The following is a 26,194-nucleotide window of genomic DNA, read 5'->3' on the forward strand; positions in this document are numbered from 1 at the left end:
CTCCCGGCATCCTGGTCACTGATTGGTCGGTGAGGAGACCGCCGACGCTGTGTTTGAATAAGTATTTTGGGGGTTGCTAGGGCTCACCTTCTATTGTCCGGAGGTGAATACTGACTTGCGTGTCCCTTGATCGTGATTGCGTCGCAAGGAGAACTTTTAGGGCGCTTTTCTCGAAACAGTGATTTCCCAGACGTCTCGACATGCTCTCTTTTAAACATCGATATCTCCACAACCGATTATTTTTATAAGATGTGTTATATATCATTTTAAAGCAGAAAGATTAGGGAATTGTTTCATGCAATTTTCAAATAATCGACCTCACCCGACTTTAGGATCATTTTGTTGGAGCGGGTCACATATACACCCTGTGCATGCTTGTCATAGCAAACATGCTTGTTATAACAGGGTTTCCCTTTACACCCTTTTCAAGGTGCAATTAGGTTAATGCAGGCAGGAGTGTTTCATTCAGTGTGGATGTCAGTCAGTTCAGTAATCTGCTTCTACTAGATTAAAAAGAAAAAAAGAAGAAGAAGAAGAAGAAAAAAAAAGAATAGATATGATATTCATGGCCAACATTTTTCTGGCAAAGCTCGGATTCTAGAAAACAGCAGTCAGTGTTGACCCGGTGAGACTGTGATTAAAAAGTGGCAAATGCGGACAGGAGACTTCATTGATTGACTTCATCAACTGCATGATTAACATGATGGTCATACAACCGTGTTGAGGACGAGTCGTGAGTACACTCTGGCATGTGTCTATGGGAAGCGCGTGTTTAAGCAAAACCAGTTGGTCCTCAGCGGGTCAAAGCCAAACTTTGCCGCTCTCAACCTACTTTGATTGTGCCTGAAGAGCTGCGGATTGATTGCACAAGGGAAACCTCTTTAAGTGCTGCATGGGGCTACTGAGATTTCCTCATTATATCGAGTACATGCTTATAACAGGGATTAAATACAAAAGAATATAAAGAGGAATGGTACCTGCAAAATTACCTCGTTTAATCAGGCATGTAGCTATCTGTGGCTTCGTTATAATGAGGTTCCACGGTGTTAGATTCATGTGCCCTGATGGGATGCTATATAGCTTACTTGTCATCCAGTACTGTTAGAAGTTTGTGACAGTTCATCATGGATGCTGGCCGACTGCTAACCTACATATCAATGTTTTCCCTGACCCTGTGTTTCATACTACACAAATAAAAGTAGATAATGAAATCTAGGCCTTAGTGGTGTCCCGTTGTATTTTTTTTTTTGCTCTTTCTAATCTCCCTACTTTATGAGAACCACTGAAATTTGATTAAGAAGCAATAGATAGTCTTAAAGTTCTGATTATAACCAGTTCAGTAGGTAACAATGTTTGGAAATGTGTGCATTTTATTTCAGTTTTCTGTATTTTTCATTTTTTATTTTATCATTTTTTTGCTTCATTGCTAAGTATGAAGTATACATCTTTGCATTCTTATACCAGTCTCAGAGAAAATGCTCAGTGCCGTTCTCAACAAACGGGTTTCTCTTTGTATTTTAAATAAAATTCTAGTTAAAATGCTAGTTCCAGAGGGCATCATGAAGACAAAATGTAAAATTGAAACAAAAATTAAAATTGAAGAATTTTTTTTTCATGGTCATGAACAGAACCAGAATATCAGTTTTGTTTGGTGTTATAGGATATTGTTGGAATATCAGTGAGTCATTACATGCTGCCTACCACAGTAACCAAATACCTTGACTCAGTCACATTCCTGTACCATGGTAGCAATTCAACTGCAATTGTTTTGATAGAAAATTAATGGAAGAGGAAGAAGAAATAAAACTCATGTACATGTACCTTTAGATTGTAATGTGCAAATCTGTACCAAAAACAAACTCATTCTGAAGTAGAGAAGTCACAACTGAGTGAATGAATGAATGTTTGTGATGAGATGACATGTCTTGTGCAGAATGTGTAGCAAAATTTGAAGTTTGTAGTATTTATGGAGAAGGAAAAAAAATGCAGAAATGACATCCCAATCATTTCGCTGCAAGACCATTTGTTCTAAGAAGCTGTATCGACTTCTACAAAGAAGTCATATGAACAGTTTTATTTTTACTTATAAAGTATATATCAGTGCACTAACATTTGTATTTGTGCATATGCGCCTCTTTCAAAACATACAATGTATCATTCAACCTCTCCTTTGTTTATTTCACAATGTTACAAGACAGTGAAGAAAAGTCAACACCACGCCAATCATTCGTATAAACCAATTCGTCGTCCTGTATTTTAAAATTGATTCACACATACAATACATAGAAATAAACAAATAAAGATATATTTCATAGTCGTAGAGGATAGCATGTAGAGAATGCAATGTATAAAATTGCAAAATTACAAAGACAGATAATATGCATTCAGAAGATTTCAAGTGATGATAACTTGCACAACATGTGTTTGCAGATGACAGCCATCAATCACATACCACATGATTATGTGTTTAATAACTGCAAACTTCTATAGACTGCACTGAATGACCCAAGAAAGAGTGAAAAGTGCAAGATATCAAAATTTTCAACTCTGACACTAGTTCTCAAACTGTGTGACACACAGCAGTTGTAGGATGCTCTGCGCCACTATCCCGATTCTTTTCTTTCTTTCTTTTCGGAGTTGAACGCAAGTAACTTTTAGTAGCTCACAAACAGGTTTCCACTGGGAGAAGTGAGTACACGTGTAGTAGTGTAAAAAAAAAAATAATATGAGAGAAGCACTGGACAAAGACTACAATTTGGACGATACTGTTGCTTCTTCCTGAAAATTACATTCCTACAAGTCACATTCCAGCTTTGTTTGTTTGTTTGTTTGTTTGTTTGTTTGTTTTTTCAATATTTGTAATCACACCCTGATAGTAGATAATTTTACAGAACCCAACCCTGGAATTTGAATAGCAAGTGGGAGGCTCACAGTGCCCAAGTTTCCAGGTTGTTCAGTACTTCATAGATAGCAAAGCATGTTTCACCACCGAAATTGATCAGATGGCACACAATTTACAAATACAGTCAACCTTGCCTAAGTCGAATCTATTTGGACTGAAGAAATAGCTTCGACTTGGAGATAATTCAACATATGAATATAGAGAGCAGAGGACTTGAAAAGACCTTTGACTGGGGCGATTATTCGACTTATGCGAGGTCAACTTAAGCAAGGTAGACTGCAGTTTACTACAGTACATGTATTTATAGCAAGACAGACAAAAAGACTGGGCATAGTTTGGGAGGTAGATATCCTTTTTATACATGTGCGTGACTACAAGATGATTGATGAGAGATTCAAGAGGAGTTTTTGGCTCCCAACAAAACAAGAACAGGACATCACAATAAGGACCACAGAATGCATACTACATGTACATGTATGTAGCCCGCAAGTCTTGCCAAACAGTTAAAGAGTTGTCACATCCAGTTCAAAGACTTTGCAATTCTCTTTACACTCAATACATGGCTGCCATGAATATGGATTTAAACAAGGTTTCTCCAAACTATTGTAGCAGCACTTCAGTAGATTTCCATCTTGAGATTAGCAGCTAATCTCTGCAAATTAGGCACACCAGTGTAAGTACACCTCTATACACTTGGCATTGGTGTAGGAAGAGGCTTTGGAGAGCATCAACACTTTGAAACACTAAACATTTTATGACTGTATTGTTGTACATTGTAGAATTTAAAGAGGTGTATTAACCAAAATATTTTCTAAAAACAGCAATCCTGCATATTCTGAATTTTCTGATTTGCCCATCTTCTGCACTGATAAAAACTAAAAGTATGTTAACCATTCTGTGATATACATAGTTGCATAGCAAAAATGTGAGTGCATGACGCATAAAAATGTATGCAGTTGGACACAACATGACTTGTGGTAAAATCCTTGGCCACTAGTGCCAATCCCAAACTGGGAATATAGGAAATGTACTGTCTTTACTTGACACATTCAAGTAACTTTCAACACAATAAGCATCATGATGCATTTTCATAGAAGCTATCACTTAACGTGATGCACATTGCCATGAAACTCTTTTGCCCATTGCTTCTCACCCAGCCCATAAACTCAAACAAATCCAAAACAAAATATGTAGTATGTTCATTAGATCTTGTTCACACCCCTTCCCCCTTTACCTCTTGATCGTCTGAATGGGGATTCATACATATGCTCTGCCTAATCATTATCACACAATGACATACACATAATTATGTATCATCCGTATAGTAAAAAAGTTGCAATAAAGTATTTCTCCTGGAACATTTTATTTCAAATGCTATAACCATGGCTCGACACTAACTTTTTTTGTTTGGTGGCCCGATGGGGCCACCAAAATCCTAAATTTCAAATTTTTGGTGGCCCGAGAGAAAAATTTGGTGTCCCGAAAAAAACCAATAAAAAACATTAAAAGTCCTTTTTTTTAATGAGTCAAATATTTAATCATGATAGTAAGAATTAGAAGTTGGACGTATCTATTAACTCATAAATAAACTTCAACAAACTTGCAACACTCACTCTCAGGCACTCACTCAGTCCTTTTCATCCATCCTTTAAACAAATTTAACTGCTAATTTCCGGCGCACAAAGTTACGAATTTATTGACATACTTTTCAAAAAAATTTGGTGGCCCGAGGCGGGCCACCAAATTTGTCCTTTTTTTCAAATTTGGTGGCCCGACTTTCATTTTTGGTGGCCCCGGGCCACCGGGCCACCGTTAGTGTCGAGCCCTGCTATAACTGCAATATCTTCGTGTCAATAACTTTGAATTGATTGAAGTTGTTCTCCACTGTATGCTTTTATTTGCACTTTTATTGCAGACATAGAGACATTTTCGCAGCTGTGAGGAAAGCCTACATGTACAGCAAACCATAAACAGAGCAGCAGCTAGAGAACAAGCACGTGAAATACATCTGCCTTCAGCTGAAAATAAATTTTTGAGTTGGGAATCATGCATTTTGGTGCAGAGCCTTGAAGGTAGTGCAGCTATCATATATTTTTAAGGGCTACACAAAGGTACACCTGTGGCAATTTTTTTAAATCTCTCTTTCTCTCATTCTCTCTCGTTGCACACATTCACTCGCCTGACATGCAGGAATTTGTTATCAGGAGATTGGTAGTGCACAAACTTGATGACTAATCTCATCATTTTTTTGTGTCATCTCTTCCAAAAAGGTGAAGTACACTATTAAGGGATATGGACTCACAATTCCAGAGGGATGCTGTTACATGGACCCACACTTGGTCATCTGCCATACTGTATACGCCATATATTTCGCGGGGGTTTTATTTTTGCGAATTTCACGAGTCGGGAGCTATTCGCGAAATTAACAACACACGAAAATATTACCTTCCAAAATGAATCCCTTGCCTTGATGATACGAACATTTCAGTACTAGTATACCATGTCACGGCTTACCGAACAGACCATACTGGCTAAGCTTGTTTACGTACATATAGCACGTCCACGTCTACTTACGAATACTGTAGAGAGCCAATCCATTATCGCAAGGGGACCACTCATCAGAAATCTAGCGCGATGGACTTCACAACTTCAAAAAAGTTGAATTCTAACTTACTAGTTCGCAGAGTTTGGTAAGTTTTTTTCATGCAGTGTATAACTAGTATCACTCTTATTTGCTAGTAAGTTAAAAATTCACACTTTCTTTGCCACTTCGTATTTTCTCTGGTCCCCCAATCGCGAATTTAACCACTCGCGAAAATGTGTGACAGCGGCAATTCGCGGAAATTTATGTACGCGAAAATTATAGCGTATATAGTATTTTCAATGTCAAAATAATACTATAAAAGATTTTTTTTTTTGCTTTTTTTCTTCTTTTTTGCGTACAGATATCTTTGTGAATGAGGTCATGGACAATTTTGCAAGATGGTGTTTTCTCGATTTGACACTGAGGTTATCATTTAGTCTACAAATACCCTTATAGCAATATTTTCACATGCTGTCACAGCACAGTATTCAATTTGCAGTCCACCAGTGATTTGTGATATCTGTGGAAATTTAAACCCTCATGAAAATATAACAGCTTTTGCAGTACCAATTCATAATTACAGCACATATGTCAAAAATGTAAATCTCAGGCTGTCTCTTGATTCAGCCGTTGTTCCTATCTGGTCTCATCCACATTGCACTACATATGGATCCGTCTCAAAGACAAAGTTTGCTTGCGGCCTGGTTGCACAAACTAGCGTGCACATACATGATCTACTTTGAGTGGACGGTAATAATTTGGGTACTAAGCTAGCATTACATAGTCGATCATCATTATGATGATAGCAGTGATCATCATGCCATTCAACAGTGCCTTCTCCGAGTCCAGGGTTCACGTACTTTTAACATCAAATGGTATGAACATGGGTTTTTCTATACCAGTGAAACAGTGTGAGTGAAAATGAACTTAGGGTAAATGTTTTCTTATCTTTGCAGAGGGCATAACTAGTGTAAGTCTTGCGATGCTATGAGACAGGAACAGAGGGCCGAAAAACAGCAACAACAACAACAAAAGTGTCACCTCAATTGGGTGAAATGCAAGAAGTTCCCAAACACAGGACAGAAGAGAAGTAGCAACATGATACCACAGTCAAAGAAGAAGAACAAAAACATGAAGAAGAAAGATGTGTTAGCCTACTGTCCATTTAAAACTACATTGCATCTTGGAAAGAATTGGCAAGCAAACAGATGGTGACAATGTTAAGCAAGCATATGAAACAATGTATTACTTTTTTTTGATACAGTGTCTGTACATTCTGTACATCGGTAGAATCATCAGCACAATATACACATAAAATAGTAATTTTAAAAGCCCTAGAGTCCAATAAAATCTGCCAACAGAGGCCGACTGAAAATGACAAGCTATGCAGACCTACCACCACACAGTTTGTTACATAACAAACATATTAATGAAGATACCACAAGGTCCACATGACAGCACATTCAAGGTGACACTGTTTTCAAAAGGACATTAATGCTTATTACTTCATACATGCTTAATAAGTCCTTCTTGCCCTCACAAGGAAAACTTTACTGCATACGCCATACATCATGTGAGTATGATATTTTGCAAACTGGGACTTGTACGACAATATTAGAAAAGTGGTTGAAGTTCCAATCAAGAACCACTGAGATGAAATGATAAATAGGTATTATCAATCGTCAGGTAAAATGTGTGTGGTTGCCAGCCTTGGAGATATATATAGCACATTTGTGGTATGGGAGGCAATATTTTGCTGTTCATTAACTTTGCAAGTGCATCAGTTGCCTTGCGAATCAAAACAAAAAAGCCGCAATACCAAACATACAGCATGTGTTGCTCAAATACAGCTTGCATTTCTACATGTATAATGACCATGCAGCACTGCAAAAAGACATACACTCTCTTATATTATATATCTAATATCAGGTTATCAAAAACTTGCATGACATTGTTGTGGCACACACAAGTGGAATGGTATCCTGATAAGAATTTGAAAGTGTGTTTTGTTTTGTTTTGTTTTTTCTTGAAACTAGTAATAATACAACAAGAGTAGAAATAAAAACCTAGTACTGGAAGTATCTCTAAGACAACAGTCAGACAGACATACAGACACAAATTTATAAAAAAATAGATTGATATCTAAGATATAGATTTGATCTAGATTTATAAACATCAACACTATATAATATCTCACTGAGTCCATTTGTGTCATTTGCATAATCAACTTCTACACAAAAATTAGTGGCCATTTCAATACAATCAAGAGATGCATGCTGAAATTTCATTTACATAGCTCATATATATATCTACACAGAATTTCACAATGTCATTGATTGAGGAATACATGGTCATGTTTATGATGAACAGCATTTCTGCATGTATGGTGAAGTATTTCAACATAATGTTCTAATTCTGCCCATAAATGAAAATGCAATAAAACACTAGGAAATCAAAGTGGTCTTTCAAAGCTGATTCTATACATATTACACATAAATGTAAAGTGTTTGCATGTACAAAAAATAATGAATAAAAATGGGCAAATCAACCTCTAGAAATATCTATCATGACCAATATTCATGTGGCTATGCCACACACAAATGTACAATCAAATCATATGCATTACAATCTCATTATTTGGACAGAGGCCATCTCATAATGATCAATGATGCTTTAACAGGCCCTCCACGGTCAAATGCAAAATGGGTGCAGTGGTGTGTTATAATGCAAAACTTAACAAACAAAATGATATCCATTGAAAACCAGGCTTCATTTTGAATGATATTGGTTCTGTTTTGAAAGTGTGATTATGCCACTTTGCATATATCACTGTTTTCATTGGCATATCATGACACACTACAAAGTTATCAACCCTCACTGAAGACACTGTATGTAGAATATACAAGCCCACTGGTATGTACACAGAGTTGCATAATCTGTCTTCTTGTTTGTGAAAACATCAGGAATCTAACTCTAAAAAAATTCTTTGTCTCTTGGTAAATTTTCTTCTAAACATAATTTGCACACAGACAGTACTCAAGCTCTCTTCCCAGCACAGTTGTGAAATTGAAGCAAAGTACATAACATTTTCTTACAATCTTTCAACCTCACAATTGGTTTTTCAGCAAAACAGGTGAATTGTCATACATACGGATATGGTACAACATTGTACCATCACTAGTAATTAGCAGTGCCAACAGTACTACACGATTATTCATTGACTTCTAATAAGTCCTAACAGATTGACACCTGTACAGGCTATTGATGAGATAGCCATAATACATCTTTCACATTACTGCCTAGTGCAAATAGTGTATATTGGGCAAGCATATAATAGTTTGAGGACTGGGACTTGTAAAGACAATTTTGCAAGTGGTTAGATTTGCAAATGACAACCGAAGGGACAGAAACAGAAATAAGCCTCATCCCTTTTCCTGAAGCAAAGTGAGCAGTTTCCCACCTTGGTGAAAATATGTATACACTATACACTGTATAACTTTGAATTTGAGTTACAGGAATATTGGCAATAATTCTGTGTGTTGTGAATTCCGCAAAATCAGGTGATTCATGAAATTCACGATAAAAAATGCAGAGAAACAATGATGACGAATACAGCATATTCTTCAAGAATACTGCAGTCTCCATGTGGAATTACATACCTGACATTACAACAATTATACTGGGTCTATTCTTTGTTTGAATGAATGATGACATATAATGACACAAATCCTGCCTTTATCTGTTTCTAACATTTCCACCCAATGCAAGCTACAATGATGGCATTCTTTCAGCAGTCATCACCACATGTTGATGCATAAATTGTTGACATGTTATATTCCCCGCTATAACATGCGGGTGCACTAATCGCTTTCTTCATCCCTTACAATACTGCAGCTCAAGAAGAAAAATTTGTGCAATCAGTTCCAGCTATCTCTCTCCCTCTCTTTCTCTCTCTCTCTCTCTCTCTTAATCTTTCTCTCCTAATTTCTCTCTGTCTCTCTCCCCGTTCACCCATCTGCGGCAGACTGAAGTGAACTGGTTGCAAGTCTGTACTACGATGCAAAATGTTGGCAATGAACAATCTCCCACGGGTCCATCTCTCAGAGGAACAGAGACGTGTGCGCGTCGCCGCCATCGAACACCGTCGGCGAAGTCGGGATGCTTGTACTCGTCTCGTTGGCATAGAGCTGCTCGCGATTCAGCGCCAAGACTCGCAGGAGGGGGACCGTGAGCTGGCGGCAGACGGCGGCGAGCGCGACGTACGCCGAACCCATGATGAAGAGACACAAGCACCGGCGGACCAGCCTGCCAAAATTGGCCGGCACGTACCCTTCTTCCCGCCCCTCCGCGGCCTTTACAACAGCGCTCGACAACGCTCGACTATCACTGCCATTTACGTCCGTGCCGTAGGCGGACACTTTGGATGGACTGCTCTCCACAGAACTGACCAGCAGGTATCCATTTTTGGATGGCACCATTTGACTACCAATCTCACAAGTTCTTGGCGTGCCATCGGTCTCATTGTTGTTGTGAACGGGGCTGGATAGATTTGACGATGACAGTGCATCGCTGTCAAGACGATGCCGTGCCAACGTCGGGTCTCTACTGCAACTCGCCTTGCTGCTTTCTTCTTCTGACTGCGAATCATAGCCGACCTTCAGCGGCGGCGCATTCCCATTGCTCAGCTCAGTTTTTTCAAGCCCAATCCTCTTTTGAGCCTGAAGAAAATAAGAATGTACAAAGTTCCTATGAATGTCTGGATGACACTAATTTGCTACAATTAACATTGCCTTTGTCTGCAAAAGGAAATTATGTTATCACTCAACAATGTAAATATTAGTGTTTACATCTCAGACATGTTCGCTGTCTGCTAAAGAGTGTTGCTTTCCCAAAATAGTCCAAATGTCACCAATCTCTGTGGTAGTCTCTTACCAGGAGTTAAACTGATTTTTTTTTTTGTCATTTCAGGTTTTTCTGTCATTCTTGTAACAGTCAAGCTTTTCTTCTTATAAGTTTATCATTGCCATGGGGATTTCTGTCAGCTTTCTCCATTGCACCACTTTACGCCCCTTGACTGGAACAAGCAAATGGTTCAGATTTGGAATCCAAATAATATTTGCTATATGATGACAAATTGCATAAAGTCTTCACATTTTGTCATATGCATGAGGGTCAGGATCCCACAATAATGACTCCGAGCTCCTGTTGCACAAGAGTGTTTGGCAAATATTTGAAGACAAGCCTGTTCTGGGATTAGAATGCAAGCTGAATGTCCTTCTGCCCACTACACACAAACTTTTCCAAACTTCTGATCATTCTTACTTCTCCATGGCCCCATTCAGAGTACAAGAAACCATGTGTAGTCTACTATGTAATAACTTTCCATAGTTTGGAGCACGCGATCACACTAAAGACACACCATGTGGAGTTTGAGAAATGTGAAAGTACTTGTAGTTTTGCGCAAAATTTGTGCGCCCTCCTTCAACCCATTGGAGGAAATTTGACTGTGTATCAAAAATGCTAATGCAAGGCATACAGCGAGCAAAGTAATCACAATGTGAATAACCAACATGAAGTGGATCTAATCATGTGACAAACTTGTAACGGTTTCAGTCGTGTGTGGCCACACTACACAAAACTATGCAGAGTTTCGCGGGAAGTGAGAAACTTCCAAAGTGCGAGCAGGAAGTTTCGTGAAAAGTTTTGCTGGTACCTTTTCAAGAAGTTTGTCTTCAGACTCTTCAAACTACGTATGAAAAGCAAAGTACTGAGAAGGGAAATGATGCATAGTATTAGCGTGGCCTGACCAGGACTCATTTTAATCCTTCATTCCTAGACTTCCACAGACAGTTACCTTTTTTGTTTCTCTTCTCCAGTCAAGTTTAAAGATGAAGATGACAAAGAAGAGAGCGTGGGTTAGGAGCCCCAGGGTCATTCCACTCCAGAATCCTGAACAGAAAAAGATCAATACAAGACACAATACTGTAAAACGAGGAATGTTCGTGTGCATTCTAATTTCGCGAATTTCGCGAGCGCCAAGATTTGCGAAATTAAAATGCACGCGAAAATTCTTGTCTACACTATATGCATTGAATGCCAGTGGCATTTCGCGAAAATTTCATGCCGCAAAAAAGCCGTCGGCTCCAATTTGCGAAAAATTCATGCCGCGAATATATCATGTTTTACAGTACATAGACTCTTTTACTGTGAATGCTCACCGAAACTGGCTGTTTATTCAAAAGTTTCATGCATTTACATGAGGAAAATACATGCATGTACAATGTATGTGATGTTTGGAATGCGAAACATAGCGTAACTATTGGAGACCTAGACCACAATCTACACAAAATTAAGATTCACTGCTTCTCTGTCAGAAGGAATAAAACTGTTATTAAGGACTACTATCAAAACTCACGCCAGCTCATGTCATTATTATACCAATCATTTACTAATTGAGTCACTGAAGGTTTCTTGGTCCTCATGTTTCCTACACCAGATTAAACCATTTCCTTTCATTCTCATGCAGCAGAGCCAGTCCTTTCAAAGCCATGTACAGGTCTATCAATTTTTAAAGGGACTTGTCCATTAATTTTGTCTAATATGAATGTTCACTCGGAGATAGTGGCATAAAACAAGCACAAAGCGTGACAAGAACTGACCGTGGACACCCTTGCCGACGGCAAACATGAGGGAGATGGCGATGGGCAGGCCGATGAGGTAGTAACCAAGGAGATTGACCGCCGCCCCTATTGCTTGCCGCCCCGTCCCACGGATGATGCCTCCGCACACAGTCTGTGTGGGTGGATAAGGATTTCAGATGGATTCCATGATCAAGTGAACTCATCAACGATTTGCTTTGTACCTCAGCCATTTGTCAAGTTTTATGGCTCAGATACCTCTATGCTCACTACACTCTGATCAGGCTCATTTCCTTAGTTGTGATGGAACAGTGATTGTTGCTTATAAAATGGAAATGTAAGTTTGCAGGGTGGTCCACAACTTGAAATTTGACCATTAATCTAAGAATATTGCAGAAATTGTATGTGTGCAAAGCGCACATCACGAGCACGTTGTAAGCAATATTTTGCAGCTTATCTCTCTTTGTGCTGCTTACAATCACTGTTCTCTCTCATGTTCTGCACACAAATATCTAAGTACCAGGTAGTTTGATGTTCCTTATGTTTTGCACATGTTTTTCACATGCTTGAATACATTTTATTTTGAGCTTGTTGCAAAGTTTTGAGGATGCTGCACAAGAATTTCAGCATGTTGCAGTGACATGCTGGAACCCCTCGGGTACCACCCTGAGTTTGTTTAATTACTGCATATCACATTCACCTGTTCTATTCAAGGGCACACTTGCCACAAAGTTTGAACATCCTAAGACATGCCCTAGCATGGCCAAGATATTCATTATATCATTATAATTATGTACCTGTGCATACTTGTTGCTGGAAATAAATGTCATTGAACTGAAACTGATACACATATACAACAGTGATCACAGTATGAAATCGCATAACAAAATGTAACACAGTAAGGCAATAATCATACATGTATATTGAACAGAATGTTACGGTAGAAGATTAATGTCAGGAGAAGGAAGGTCATAAAACATGATAGCATGTACCTGTATTTAAACTACATTATAAACAAGTGAGGTTGTAAATATAACTAAAAGAAAGTACAATTCTTCTGTGTAAATGTTTCCATCACATGTAACTAAAAATTGAGAGCAAACAATGTCATAGCATGGTTATTTCCTGCAATTACCATCACACCTGTTGCGTTTGGCCTTGTCAACGACATATACTTTTTTTGGGGTTGAAATTAGCAAAAGAGTGAGGCATAATACAACCCCCACCTTCATCATTTTTGGTCAGAGAAAAGTCCAAAATATTTGAAAGAAGACATATAAATGATTTGTATACTACAATCTTTTTTTCAAATGTTTTCCCCAATTCATGAGGGGATGAAAAACAGGAAAGGTATGTATAGCAAACAACAAATCTTGAACTTCAATCAAACTCTCACTACCCAATCATCAGTGGACTGACTACTATGAGTGTGAATTTTACCTTTTTTAATAAATTTTTCGACGCTGTCTAAGTGATCATGCCATGGTTGATTATCTACGTAAGACCATGTGAGGCTATATATTAAGAAAGGACTGCATCCAAAGAACTTACAGCTGTCGCATCAAGAACAGAAAATAGGGCGCAGACTGGCAAGATGGTGGAAGCCAAATTCACTATTTTCCTGTTGGCACAAAATGTAAAAATAAATAGATAAATAAAGCATTGAATTGATGATATCAAAAGAATCAAGTAAAACAGTTCATTTGTCTAACTCCTACATAATGATTGTCAGTCTGCATACGTAAGAATGAGATTACAGTGATCTTCGATGGATTTCCTGGAGTGTAAAAAATACAGGAGAAAAAAAGAATCAATGATACACAATCAATGACATCTAATCATAAAGATATGAACTGTTTACAAATTTCGCAATGAGAAGCTGAAACACAGTATGAAATACAGTCAAACCTGCCTTAGCGGCCACCTGTCTATAGCGACCACCTGTCTATAGCGGCCACTGAAAAATCCCCCCCCCCCTCGAGAGAAAAGCCCTGTTAAAGACCCTGTGTATAGCGGCCACCTGTCTAACGCGGCCAGCGGCCACAAATTCTGTTTCCCGCGGTAGATTTTAACCTGTCTATAGTGGCCAAAAACCCAATGGAGCCGTAGCCGAGCCGATAATTCAGCGTGTTTTTCTGCTTTGTAGTCATGCCAGTCATTCCTGGGCAACGTTCAGTGATTGCCACCGCTGCAGTCATCACTCATTCAGTCACAATAATGCACTAGTGTTAAGCTTTTTCACGACTGTACACATGCTACTGTGCAACAATTTAATAAACACCGGTGTTAAAGGGATAGTACAGTTTTGGTTGAGATGAGAAATAGGCTTTCGAATATTTGCAAGATACCAAGAAAACACTTATGATATAGCACAGAGCATACCATTTTAAGAGGAATTCAAAGTTTATTTGATGAAAATCGGGTTTGGAATAACTGAAACATCCAAAAACAAAATAAAACAAAGCGATCATTACAAAGTGTGGGTCCCACACTTTGTAACGATCGTTCTTTTTTTGATATCTCAGCCATTTCAAAACCAATTTTTATCAAATAAACGTTGAATTCCTCATAAAATTGCATGCTCTTTCATATTTCATATGAGATTTCTCATTATCTCACCTAAAAATGTTAGAAACGTGAAATTAGGTCTCAACCAGAACTGTACGATCCCTTTAAGCTTTCTTCACGACAATACACATACTATTGTGCAACAATTTCATATACACCGACATGGTTAAACGCATGAAACACACGGTGTGTGCATACGTACACACATAAACGTACATGTAAGGATACAACGATGATACATGTACATGTAAGCAATGCATACAAAGTTAGATTACCTGTCTATAGCGGCCACCTGTCTATAACGGCTACTTTTTCCGTCTCCTTTGGGTGGCCGCTATAGACAGGTTTGACTGCATTACATTACACCTCTCATTGCACTGTTTTGTGCGCATGTGTGTGTGTGTGTGTGTGTGTGTGTGTGTGCATGTGTGCACGCGTGGGTCAAGACGATGTAAATTAGGGAATGGTGTCAAAGAAAATACATTGAACATATTTTAAAATGAGACACTATGACTGCGATCACAACGCAACAGTGAACAGACAGTGATTTCTGTATTTATAGAACTACTGAATTAAGATGGATAAGAGTCAAAAATAAAATGTCACAATTTTCTACAGCTAGATACTCTTCCATCCATTATTACTCATTAAGCACTTGGGGGGGGGGGGATACCAGAAAAAGAAAGATGCATTCAAGCAAATGCTGGTGAACTTGATTAGCAACCTTGTACAAAAATATCAATTATAGAATTAATTGAATTATAGACAGCACCACTGGGCCTTCTGACTCGGCAAATTCTTCGTGGGCAGCCGACTTCCTATACCCCACAAGTACACCTCCCCAGGCTCAAATTTTCTGCTCTTGTCTGTCAGATCAAGGTCAAAACTGACCACGTCAACATATGAATCATCATTCAATTTGACACTGCATGGTCACTCTCTTTTTGTATCCATCACAGAATGACATTACACAGTGACCTTGGAGTTTCCATCTCTCGATAAAAATGGGGAATCTGTTGTGCATGGTGGCTCTTCCAAAAAGGTATAATCGACCATATAGACTACTGGTAGTTCAAGTGTCGATGAAATCAGTTATGAAGGGTACGGTATTTGGGAGTCCTTCAGTTCTACATCCCTTCATAAAATGTGAAAGAGATGAGTCCCAATTTGAATCACATTATTATGCAAATTAGATGGTTAGTTTCTTCATAGAAATACAATATATCTTATACATTTTTGTTGATACAACAACCCTTAAAAGGTCACTGTTGCTAATTCACTCCATATTTGGAATAATCTAATGTGAAGGATACAAATTTTCTCTTGATGATAAACTCACAGAAGACAAATCTAGTGATAGATATGTGGACACACCATACAATGTGCGAGATGATATTATATTAGACTGTATCATATCATATATCATATATCTTAATACACTATATTATATTGTACTAAATAATATTACATTATACCATATTACTTGATATACTATATAAATATAAAAATTGATAGAATTCGGAGATACAGATATATTGATAGATAGAAATGTGTTCATACAAAGGCAAATACTATAGCAGTCTTTTGAAGGCAGTCTAACCTTCACTTCCCCTCTGCTATAGGCACAGAAGGTAACTTGGTCACCATTATGACCAGCCCCATACAAGACATATATCATGTATTAGTATACACCTTGAGACTAAACTTCGTATCAGTTTCTGCATACTTACTGGTCAGAGGTGAAAAGGTATGGAATGACGTCCTTCATACTGGAGTAGATAACAGCCAGGATGGTGGCAGATACGACTGGAAAAGAAAAACACAAGAGGGATAAAACGGTTGAGAGTAAAACAAGAAATGACACTGACACCGCAATCAGCAAATAATGGAAGAGTTATCGGAAGTCCAGCGATAGAGAGAGAGTCGCCAAAACTTGTGAAACTATTTTGTGCTTGGATCGACATTGAGTGAGAATTGACATAAATCTAGCAAGACACTAATCTGACAGTCATGTCTGTTGCAAACACACACCGGTATGCAAATTAGATGGTATGATAATGATGATGTCATCGCGTCACACTTGCATGCACACAGTCTTTAATAGCTATGACTTTTCTTGTATCCTCAGCATCATATCATTCATTAGACTGTTTTGTATCAAGCTAGCACAGACAACATTTAAGGAGAACGGACTGTATTTCTATTCAAATTATTGACCATAAATGCACTTGTTATGATGCACTAACAAGAGGAAGATTAATGATTTGATGACACCATCCCCTCAGCTTATCTGCCTATATGACAATGACCAATATCACTATTATGGCGGAAACCTGTGAAACCTTGGAATTCCTGAATTTTCTTTTTATTCTAGATTTAAAAGCCACATTTTGCTTTTGCAAGTCACAAAAATTTGCGTGGTTGAAGAATGTCTCCGAGCATCATGCATGAAACCCTAACAGTAATTCACCACACAGTTTTTAAAGAAGAAATGAAAACCCCATGTCACTATCAAAGTTTCAGTACTATCATTCTGAGGGAAGGTCTGACTTACCTATCTCTACAATATACCTGCTTATGAAATGAATCTAATTTTCAGGGTTGCAAAAGAGGACACACAAACATCAAACTGGCATGAAAATGCACTCAGATTTCAAAATTGTCACAATTCTTCACTTGCTAATGTTCTGGGGATGAAGTAAATGTCCACGATTCTCAAGTCTTCCATTAATTCCTCACAGAATGAAAGATATTTTCTGCATGCTGTCATCGTACAGTACAGGGGGGAATACATTCGTTGATGACACTGCTCCTTTCTTTTCTTTTGCAGTAAAATGAAGAAGGAATTAATGCCACACAACAACTGGATCACTTACCCCCTAAGGAGAGAGATGCCATTGAGGCAATGTAGGCGGTGCGGGGCCGCCTCCCGCCCAAGCTGTTTCCCACCCTGATGGCTGCTGCGATGCCTATGCCATAGGGAAACTGTAAGCAGAGATGAGAGACCATGGTAGAGATAGGCATGGGGGGGGGGGGGGGGGAGAAAGAGGGGAAGGGAAACAAGTAACACTATTAGTTAATGAGATGGGCGCCACCTAGAACAAGATGAGTTTGACTCAAGAAAAGAGAGGTCATGAAATAAGGTCTCTGAGACAGACCTCAGATGGAATTCCTGCGCCAAAAAAGCATTTATCTGCTGGCACCATCTGTGGCAATTTCCCCCCACTTGCCACTGTCTCTTGCGTCCTTTCTGCATGAGCAGCTTCTACAGAAAGTTTGGCAAATACGCTGAAAAGATAACCTTCCTCATTCGCAAGAGTGCAGCCGCAAAAACAGTCCTTTGTTGTTACGCCCGACTGTCTTGGATGTCTGTAGCTACATAAATTACCCATACGGAAAACAATAAAACTCTTTCAATGGCGAGCATTTTTTACTCTCATACCAACTGTATTCCTTGATGTGGAAATATGTAACATAAGAAAACAACATGCAATCCTTTCCTTACTATCACTTTGTCAAACAAGCTGAAAAAAAAAGAGATAAAAGATCGAAGAACAGAACATGTGCAATCGCAAAACGATCTTTTGCATTTATGCTTTTCTCTCAATATCAGGCATTAACATGTCATAGTCGTTTGTGCTTTTGATCTTAGTACAGAACTGGTCATCTACTTAGAATCAAACTTATGCCATTGGTACGTAAGAACTGGAAAAAAAAAATCACTGAAGGTGATTAATACCCCCGCCCCGTGACGACAGTCTTACCCAAGGAAATTACAGCACTTGGTGAAAACATGCATTGAAGACAGTATATGACATGGCATAACACACACTGAGATAACTTATTTCAAAAACAGAATACATGCAATAACAGAGGTTAATGTGTATTGGTACTCGTCAAAAAGTTGTAATCTTACCAGAGTTTTTGCTTCAACATTGAGGAGCAGTTTCTGGCTTTTGATGATCAATGTACTGATTCTGGTGATTTCTTTCTAGTTGATTCCTGATTCATTTATTGCCTGTCTAATGATTCCTGTTATCTCCTTTTGAGCTCATGTTTTCTTGAAAGCTTCTGGCTTCTTTAGTTAAATCCGCAAGATCTTTCCTTGATGTTCTGCCATTAATATGCCGTTACCATGGCAACGTACTTTCGGGTACTGTCGAAAAATGCGTCTTGCACATCTACAACCAAAGGCACACATCTGTACCAAGTTTCATGGAAATTGGGCAAAAACTGAGGAAGTAGTTTGCAACACAAAATTCTCCATCATTTTGGCTCATAATATGTGAGCTGTTACCATGGCAACATACTTTTTGTCACTGTCAAGAAATGTGTCATGCTGACCTATATCCTAAGACAAACATTCAATATGAATTCCATGAGAATTGGAAGAACACTGATGAAGCAGTTTTGCCATGAAGCATTTTGCCCTATATTTTACCAATAACATGCCGTTACCATGGCAACGCACTTTTTGCCACTGCGGAAATATGTGTCAGGAGTTCGCGACGCAAGATTTGTACCCATTTTTGCCCATAATATGCCGTTACCATGGCAACGTACTTTTGGGTACTGTCAAAAAATACGTCTTGCACATCTACAACCCAAGGCACACATCTGTGCCAAGTTTTATGGGAATCGGTTGAAAACTGAGGAAGTAGTTCGCGACGCAAGATTTGCAACGGACTGACCGCCCGACCGACCGCCCGACCGACCGACCGTCCGCTGATTCCTATATACCCCCTTCAAACTTCGTTTGGCGGGGCAAACTTTGTTTGGCGGGGGTATAAAAAATACATATATATAAAACCAGGGTCCTGTTGCATAAAAACTGCAATCAAACCTAAGTGTGGAAAATCAAACATCAAATGTCAGTCAGGTACGTATCAGCCATTAGGAATTGAGTATTCAGAGACCTTGGGATGTTTGATATTCTGACTTACAATGTACATTTGATCTCAACTTTAATACAACAGGGCCCTGGTCTGATGTTTCTATAACACACATACACACACAAAAAAAAAACTTACGCTAAAAGTTTAATAACAAAACAAACATGTTTTTAAGGACTTGAGGAAAGTGTGAGTACATGTGATGGCCCTAAGTTGACTTGGTAATTTGTTCCAGAGTACAGGTGCTGCTGACTGAAAAGCCCGATCCCCATATGAACATGTTTTGGTTGCTGGTATAACTAATAAATTCTGGCTAGAAGATCGTAGATTTCTTTGTGGAATATATTCAATGATCATGTCAGACAAATATGTTGGGGACTTATTTATCAATGTTTTATGGCATAATGCAAGGATCTTAAACATGATTCTCTTATCTACAGGCAACCAGTGCAGGTGTGACAACAAGGGTGTTATGGGATCTCTTCCTTTTGCTCGCATTACAAGTCGGGCGGCGCAATTTTGAACAATTTGGAGTTTTCTTATGTCTTTTTCGGGCAGGCCAAATAGAAGGGAATTACAAAAATCAATTCTAGAAGAAACAAATGCATGGATTAACTTTTCAGTAGTTTTTTCGCACAAATAATTTACTAAAACCATAACTAGCGGACAGACAATAACAGCAGGTATAATGGAGTGGATTACAGATAAGTGTCCTTTGATTCAGTTCCATGGGGAACATGCAAGAAATAATTTTTACAGCAAAAAATTGAGAAACCTAAAACAAGAAAAAAAACTGGCCTTACTTATCTCCTGTGGTACTTTGATATATCCATTTTCCTCAGAGTCCTTCTCCCTTTTTTATCGCTCTGTATTACAGCCTTTAATGAGAAGCTTTACTTGACTGATGATTGCACCACACGGTGCTTTAAAAAAAAAAAAAAAAAAACTTCAGTCACTCAAGATTGCATAACAGATGGCTGTAGACAAGAAGCGCAAATTGGCACACGATACTCTCTGATCTTGGCGGCATTTCCAAGAATTAATCCCAGGAATGCAAAGAGGTAATTACAGGACAATCTCCTCACCATATATCCGGTTGTAGCCGTGTACATGATGACAGCATGTGCTCCTATCTGCTCCTCTCCAAGTAATCCTTCGAAAAAAAAAAAATCAGGGCAAAAATGAATAGAATACGAAAATCAAACAAGAGTAAGATATCTTTAGCATTTTTTACATTTCAATCAATCAGTATTTACAATCTTTATATCATTCTGCAGAATTGAATTAGCCTGTAGATCTGTTATCATTTCTCATCTATCATTCATAAACTTTGTTCTAAAGTTTATGATTTATATTTTTTACAAACTGTTACAGGCATAATTTACCATTTGCAGATGAAACAAAAACCCAGCATTAGTGCTTTAAAATAATTCTAAAATGTGAGTTAGGGATAGAAACAACCACTGTGAAAATTTGAATTGGTAAAAATCAATGTTAAGTCTTGTTAAAATTACAAAATGTGAACAATAGCTATAATACAAATATGTTTCCAGACTGAACCGTCTACAGTTATGGTTTATTGAGAAAAATACAGACATCTACTTATATTTTAGGCTTTATCGCTAAAAATTTTATGATGAGATGTTTTGTGGTACAACAGACCTACACATATGCATTAAATGTCATATCTTGAAAATTTTTAAAATCACTCTTCCAAAAGGTAAACAGGATCTTTAACAGTAAGGTTTATAGAACGTATACTTTGTATTGCATTGTTGTTGTTTTTGTTGTTATTGGATGGAAATAAACACACAATTGAACTGAAATGAATTGAATTGAACTGAATTTGCACTGCCCGATATCTTATTGCTACTATTTAATACCGGAGTGCAGTATGAGTTGTCACAGCTTTTGTCTGGCTTTGTTTCTCTTCAAGTCATTTCTGTTATTCCACACTTTTCACACTTCACTACTATTTCTCAATAAACTTCTGTAGGTTGCTGTCTCTATTGTATTTACAGATTGTACTTGTCTAATCTCTAGTCTAGTCAGTCTCATCTCATTCTGTCCCATTGTCAAGGTCAATTGTGTCTCTTCAATGGGATTCCAAACCTACGTTTTGTACTGATTTGTTAGAATATGTGACCTACATTTTATCTCCAGGAGAGTTTTGCAACAGGTCAATTGGAATGCTTGCACCATCAAGCAATAGGCAGGTTTATTCATTTATTTTTAACCTAAGAGCACACTATCAACCAAAGTACAATTGTAGTTAACCACTGTCTGTCAAATGCAATTCAGTACTAAGTAATCCAGCTTGCATGTACAATTGTAAAATTGTCACTACGTACGTATGTATGTCTTTTAAGCCTAATAAAAGTTCCAGAGTTATCAGGTGAAACCCTCTTTTAAGCGTTCATTTATAGGCTATGAATCTCCTGGAAAAAGAGTCTACCAGTATTAGAACAACAACAACAAAAAAATTTCACACAGGTTTGAACAAATTCTAAAACTACTACAATCAGAGAAAGCATTTTGAGGTTAAATGAAGCATGCAGTGTCACCATCAACATGTAATTTGATGTGTTAAAGGGACAGCTAACCTAAAAAAACAAACAATTTACATGGTAACATACACAAACTGCAAACAGACAAATATTCTATTTAATCTTTGGAACAGATTGAAAGATTGAAGTGTGACATTTCAAAAAGAGGCCATCGTGTCTAGTGCTGACATGTGAATTAGTCTGTCTGGATCTCAAGGGGCCCAAAAAATGGACAAACAACAAACAAACAAACAAACAAACACATAAGGATGAAAAGAGGTGATGCAACCGATGCTGCTACACCCCCATGAAAATGTACTACTTACATTGTACTTAAACAATCCTGCAAGTCCTGCTGCTTACATAACATAGAAAAGGAAGATGGGGGAACTATTACCTAATGATCACGCAAGTCCTGCTTACACATAAGAGGAAGATGGGGGGGGGGGGGACTATTACCAACTTGGTACCAATAATCTGAGTCTCAAAGTGCCCCTCGCTATCAGTTTCAATTGTCTGGACACAGAGGTCAATCTCCCACAAGCTATTAAAGGGGGGAAAACTAATTCTTCATTACAGAAAAATAACTTCTTGTGCATTTTTTAAAGATTACATAACACCGTCAATGTAAATCCCTACCCAAAGACTGCGGGAGACCTAACAAAGGTTGTTCCTCTATATACAGGCTCCAGTTTATTCATGCCAAAGCAGCTAAATGAGATAATTAGATCATTTAGATGATTGCTCAAAGTTGACTTCTTCTTTTTTTTTTCAATTCAAGGAAGACTCTGTGGATACCGATTAGGCACTGTCAAACTAAAAACTAGTGTTTACTGTGAACATCTGCAAAAGCCTGACACAGTAGAAAAAAAAATGACAATTTTATATTCTTTGCCTTTTTTTTGTTTTTGTGCTGGTCAACTCTGACAATGAAACTACCTTGTTTTTTGTTGCTGTTTTCTTCTTCTTTCCTTACTTATCAACTCTGATGGCAATGAGACCATTGCACATTACAGCCATTGCAGCTTCTCTGGCACTATATAATCTAGTGTGCTTAAATAACAATACCATCTTTTTTTTTTAATTACTTTTGGGAAGGGCTGGTTCACACTGCTTGTATCTCCAGCTAGATTTTGCGAGGACACAACCAGTAATTTTCTGTCAAATTGCACCATCGAGGAAATATCATGCTGTGATGATTAAGATATAAAAGGTGGAATGATAAGTTTGAATCCTATTCCCTTGTCCATTGCTTTTGTGTCAAATGCTATCACAGTGATAATACACTTTCACTTTATATACAGCTAGGAATGTGACCACACAGTTCAAGCATTCTCTAGCATGTGAATCTCCTTGTTAATCCTAATCATAAATTGACCTAATAAGATAAACTGCCCTTTACTATTAAATGTATATTGCAAGTTACATAATCAGAATCTCATTTCCCCTTTAGATGAGAATTAAAATTTGTCTGCAATGCATTTACTACAAAAAAGTGACTTATTTTTGCAATAAACAATCTAGAGATGTAAATGATACTTGACAATACATGTATGTATATTATGTGGTATTTTTATCTTTTTTGATAAAAATTTCAGAATCAAGTGTTGATGCTATTTTCTTTACCTTGATGTGTTAAAGGGATAGTACAGTATTGGTGGAGATGAGAATTGGGCTTTTAAATTTTTGCGAGATAGCAAGAAAACAATTATGATATAGCACAGAGCATACCATTTTAAAAGGAATTCAAAGTTTATTTGATGAAAATCGGGTTTGGAATAACTGAAACATCCAAAAACAAAGTAAAACAAAGCGATCGTTACAAAGTGTGGGTCCCACACTTTATTAGAATCGCTCTTTTTTGGATATCTCAGCCATTTCAAAACCAATTTTTATCAAATAAACGTTGAATTCCTCATAGAATTACATGCTCTTTCATATTTCATAAGAGATTTCTCATTATCTCATCTAAAAATGTTAGAAACCTGAAATTAGGTCTCAACCAGAACTGTACGATCCCTTTAATAGCACGTCAAAACACAGATTTTAGATTAAATATATGTATTTCTTGAGTAAATATCATAATATGACCATCCGCTAATGAATGGAATTTTGGATAGCTGAAAGGAGTCTTCATTTGAAGCTACAAAATGAGCCTATTTTTTTTCAAACCATCCAAACATATTTTGAAAACTAAAGTGTAGAAGCTATACTCAACTTACACCGATCTTTACAACAAGAGCTGTAGTAAAAAAAAGAGCAGCAATGATCACAAGTACAGTTTAAAAAAAAACTCTTGACATTACAACACTGCAGGCAAGTTTTTGCGTAAAAGCTGAACTGTTGTTTAACACACAAGAATCAAGGAAGAGCCTGCATGCGAAAGTCTGTCCCTCACAATTTCTTCTCCAAGCCCAGGGTAGCAGATATACTCCATAGTGGAACTGAGAGGTGTGGGACATGGGTCAAGGGTCAAGGGTCAAGGGTCAAGGGTCAAGGGTCATACCTGCCAGATAGAATCCCACGTCAAAGCTCCACCACTCCAGGCAGACCATCAGGCAGCCGGCCATGCCCAGTCTCACTATGGGTGACCAATCGTCCAGACACGCCTTGGTCCAGCCTGCATCACAAGAGAGGAGAGGTGTACACATGAAGATTAACCATTTTAGAGCTAAAACATAGTACTGGAAAAGATTCACAAATTCCCCTTCCACCGTTTGAAATTTGCTTGCAATGTATCGGAAAGTCCTACCAAAAACTTATCTGCCTGACGCGATTTGCCGAGATAATGAGCTGTTTTGCGGTATTTTGAGATCACAAGTGTGAAATGACAAAAGTCGCTTTACCAACTATAATTATTCCTAAAGCGCCCTCCCCATTAAGTAGTGGGTATGAAGAATGGTACTAGTATGAGATGATCCAATCACGTCCACGTAATGAATTGCTTGTAGTCTCACTTGCAATGGATACCGCTGTGGCCTGATATTACAATTGGTGTAATCAAATGTAAAAAATCACAAAGCAACCATGAACAGGTAAGCGCCGAGACTGTAGTACTTACGGCGAAGCTTTTTTGGCTAATATTTTGCATTTTTGCCATCATGTGATTGACATTGTATTATGACAGCATTATTTACCACATTCCTTTGGCATATATGTACATTCAGAGCAACAATCACTAGTTCTGCATGGCATACGAGAATTATGAATCTGCTTTTAAGGACCAATTTCAAAAGATATACCACAGCCATCATGCATGGGAGAGTGGTGTTTGGAAAAGATGGGTCCTAATGTCCTTCCTTGCCTTTTTTAAGAGTGACCCCAAACTCTGTGTATGGTGACTAGTTATGAATGCAGAACGCAACTTAATTTGATTTCCTCCATTGGAAAGTAGACATAACCTGTCATTAGACTGGTAAATAGTAACCTATCCGTACAAATAAACAAACTTTTCACAAACAGACAAACAAACAAACAAGCAATCAAACAAATGGAAGGCAAAGAATGAGAATTCTTAAAGAGTGAGTCAGAGACAAAGGGGTGTTAAACAGATGGAATTCAATGGAAGTGGGAGAGGGGAGGGATACCTAGAGGCCAATCAACTTGTTATTGCAGACTTTCCTATTCTGACCTCCTCTCATTATTCCCTTTGCATTTGTCTCTTCCGAGCTCCACCGATCAATGGAATACTGGCTGGTGCTCAATGGCAGCCCTTTCTTTGAGGCTAAACATTCGCAGCACTCAAACTCATCGACGTATACATGATCTATTCATGGCATGTCAACAGAAAAAGGTGATTTTCCAGGGATAGATATTCAGCTCAATCTGCTGTATTCAAAGGTTCCAAGAATGTTGTTTGCCAACACAAGAAAGACAAGCCTTTCTTGGGGCAATTGCAGTCTGGTTAAAGTCCCAGCACAGAAGGCTATCTTGCTTTATTAAGCCATTGAGGATGAGTCCTGAATGTACTCGGGCAGGTGTCTATGGGAAATGCATGTTGCAGCAAAATCAGTCCATCCTCAACTGGTTAAAGTACCACAAACATGCTCCAATTCCCAACAGTA

The 26,194-nt window shown here is 38.1% G+C and overlaps 1 protein-coding gene across 1 annotated transcript in view; it reads right to left on the reverse strand.

Annotated features, from left to right (window-relative positions):
• Positions 1–9,586: 9,586 nt before the first annotated feature.
• The window catches only part of LOC139735587 (multidrug and toxin extrusion protein 1-like), a 72,345-nt gene continuing 55,737 nt past the window's right edge, over positions 9,587–26,194 (reverse strand). The window contains exons 8-15 of the mRNA XM_071646347.1: positions 24,637–24,750; positions 20,670–20,737; positions 17,569–17,677; positions 16,423–16,498; positions 13,676–13,745; positions 12,146–12,278; positions 11,341–11,435; positions 9,587–10,204 (exon numbers count right to left, since the gene is read on the reverse strand). Of these exons, the coding sequence (XP_071502448.1) occupies positions 9,587–10,204; positions 11,341–11,435; positions 12,146–12,278; positions 13,676–13,745; positions 16,423–16,498; positions 17,569–17,677; positions 20,670–20,737; positions 24,637–24,750 (1,283 nt within the window). The remainder of the gene's footprint in view (positions 10,205–11,340; positions 11,436–12,145; positions 12,279–13,675; positions 13,746–16,422; positions 16,499–17,568; positions 17,678–20,669; positions 20,738–24,636; positions 24,751–26,194) is intronic.

The sequence above is a fragment of the Diadema antillarum genome, unplaced genomic scaffold, assembly GCF_040938485.1.
Source record: "Diadema antillarum isolate AM-2024a unplaced genomic scaffold, OU_Dant_1.0 scf00000028, whole genome shotgun sequence".
Lineage (NCBI taxonomy): Eukaryota > Metazoa > Echinodermata > Echinoidea > Diadematoida > Diadematidae > Diadema > Diadema antillarum.